Below are 2,314 nucleotides of genomic sequence, written 5' to 3'. Positions count from 1 at the left end.
TCCAGGTGGCATCTTGGAAGGACCCACCACAGAGATGATCCAAGCGGTGATGGGGGGCAAAGGAGGAGCAAGAAACCAGTGTGGGTTAAAGGACAAGACATGGAAGTGGCTCGGGGCTCAAAGCCTCCAGTGTCCAGTTACAATTAGGAAGTTGGCAACCCTTTGAGTTGTGCACCGATGGATTCTCCGGTGTGTCAGGCAGAGAGAACATAGTAAAGTCAGCAAAGACTTTACCCTTTCTTTGATTGACCAGTCAGTGTTTCAGGAAATAGTACCACTCCAGGGAGATCTGTCTGAAAATTTCCACTTAGGAGAAAATGTCAGTCCCTTTAGGTGTAAAGAATTGGAGTAGCCTGTCCCGGATCTGTTTGGTTCTCACGCCGTAGATGATGGGGTTCAGCATGGGGGGAACCAGGAGGTAGATGTTGGCAAGGAGAATGTGGAAGTGAGGGGGCATATTGCTGCCTAAACGGGATACCAGGGAGCCAAACAGAGTTGGAATGTAAAAGGCTAATATGACACAGATATGTGAACCGCAAGTCCCAAAAGTCTTGAGCCGGGCATCCTTTGTGGGGAGGCTGAAGATGGCCCTAAGTATCTGGATATAGGACAGAATGATGAAAACCACATCCAGACTGATCCTACAGGATAGCACGAAGATGCCGTAGTAACTACTGATGCGGGTGTCACCACAGGCCAGCTTCACCACACCCAAGTTTTCACATTGAGTGTGGGCAATGATATTGGTTCTGCAATATTGCCACTGCCTTGCCAGCAAGGGAAAAGCCAGTGTAAGAATGCTGCCACGCAACACAATGACCAGGCCGATCTTCATCACCAGGGAGTTTGTCAGGATGGTGGAATGTCTCAGGGGATGGCAGATGGCCACATAGCGATCAAAAGCCATGGCTGCCAATATCCCAGACTCGATCTCTGTGAAGCAGTGAATGAAGAACATCTGGGTGAGGCAGGCACTGAAATCGATCTCTCTGGAATTGAACCAGAAATTTGCTAGAATTTTGGGCAGGGTGGTTGTGGACAGCACCAGGTCAGTGACGGCCAGCATGCAGAGGAAATAGTACACGGGCTCATGGAGACTGGCCTCCCTCTTCACAATAAATAGGATGGCAAAGTTTCCCAAGATGACTATGGAGTACATGGTGCAGAAGGGGATGGAGATCCAGGCATGAGCTGCCTCCAGTCCAGGGATGCCCTGCAGGATGAAGGTGGAGGGGTTGGTGAAGGCAGTTTTGTTGGAATCTGACATGGAGTGGTGGAGAAGTGATTCAACTCTGAGGCAGAATGTCGTGTCTTCCTTAAACTCGATGCTCCATGGAGTTTTTTCATGTACCTGGGGTCTAGGGAGGTGGTGACAGGGAAATTGCCTGGATGGAGACACAATGTGAATATGAGACACCACATACACTATTGGAAGTTGTTGTTAGGGAGAAAGAGATTGTATTTTCGTCACACAGTGAAAATGTCATTTTTTCATTATCTGGAGGCAAGGATTATGAACAACAGAGTCCTTTAATTCTGTGTTTGATGTTGCTCCAGGTATGATATTTTCTATATGTTATGGCACGTGAAACTTTAATAGGCACCTGTAGAAAATACATGCCAAGGAAAAGACCTGGTGATAACTGCGAGCAACACCATGTAAACAGCAGCTCATTCATGGCACTGGCCACAACAAAGACCATGTTCGGATGCCTAAGGAAGGGGTTGGAAAACTAGCTGCTCCGGACATGTGCTCAGTGTTGCTCATCTAGTCTGTATAAGGAAATAGCAGGTAGAACTGGAATTCGGAGGCAGGCGATGCAAACAGGGAAGAATAATATACAACCATACTGGGATATCTGGGGCCGATAGAGGAGAGGAAAGTAAAAAACAGAAGTCACTATATTACATTCAAATGGAGAAACCAAGAAGAGTTCCCAGTCACTGCTATGTCTAATGAGTGATTGCTCCAAAGGGCTAACTCCTCAAAGCTGTGTCAAATCATCAGCAAAACCATTTGGGAGGAACTTTTTGCCTAACTTCATTGGAATGAACATCGCGGTTTTTTGAACAATGGTTTTATTAGATAACAAACATGTTTGAGTCCATGGTGAAGAGTGTAGACAAGTTGGATAAAAACCCTGTTCAGTGGCTAATCAAGGCAGCACTTAAAGGAGAAAATGCACTGTATAATACACCGGAGAAAAGAAAAATAGATGGAAAGCAATACGAACTGGAAATTTTTGAAAAATGGTGAGGGGTGTTAGAGACATCAGGGAAAACCCTTAGTAGGGCTAAGGATCAGAAAAGGAAG

The 2,314-nt window shown here is 46.1% G+C and overlaps 1 protein-coding gene across 1 annotated transcript; it reads right to left on the bottom strand.

Moving 5' to 3' along the window:
- Nucleotides 1-307: 307 nt before the first annotated feature.
- On the bottom strand, nucleotides 308-1,267 carry LOC102451676 (olfactory receptor 52K1-like). Its single transcript, XM_006127844.4, has one exon. It carries the CDS (start codon nucleotides 1,265-1,267, stop codon nucleotides 308-310), a length of 960 nt encoding a protein of 319 aa, XP_006127906.4.
- Nucleotides 1,268-2,314: the final 1,047 nt, after the last annotated feature.

Source organism: Pelodiscus sinensis, chromosome 1, assembly GCF_052426305.1.
Source record: "Pelodiscus sinensis isolate ZL-2025 chromosome 1, ASM5242630v1, whole genome shotgun sequence".
NCBI classification, from domain to species: Eukaryota; Metazoa; Chordata; order Testudines; family Trionychidae; genus Pelodiscus; species Pelodiscus sinensis.
The sequence above is the reverse complement of the archived record's forward strand: the minus strand, read 5'-3'. Positions and strand labels throughout refer to the sequence as shown.

What these genes read in the sequence shown, in the direction of transcription:
- LOC102451676 (XM_006127844.4), bottom strand. Translation starts at nt 1,267, where the DNA reads ATGTCAGATTCCAACAAAACTGCCTTCACCAACCCCTCCACCTTCATC.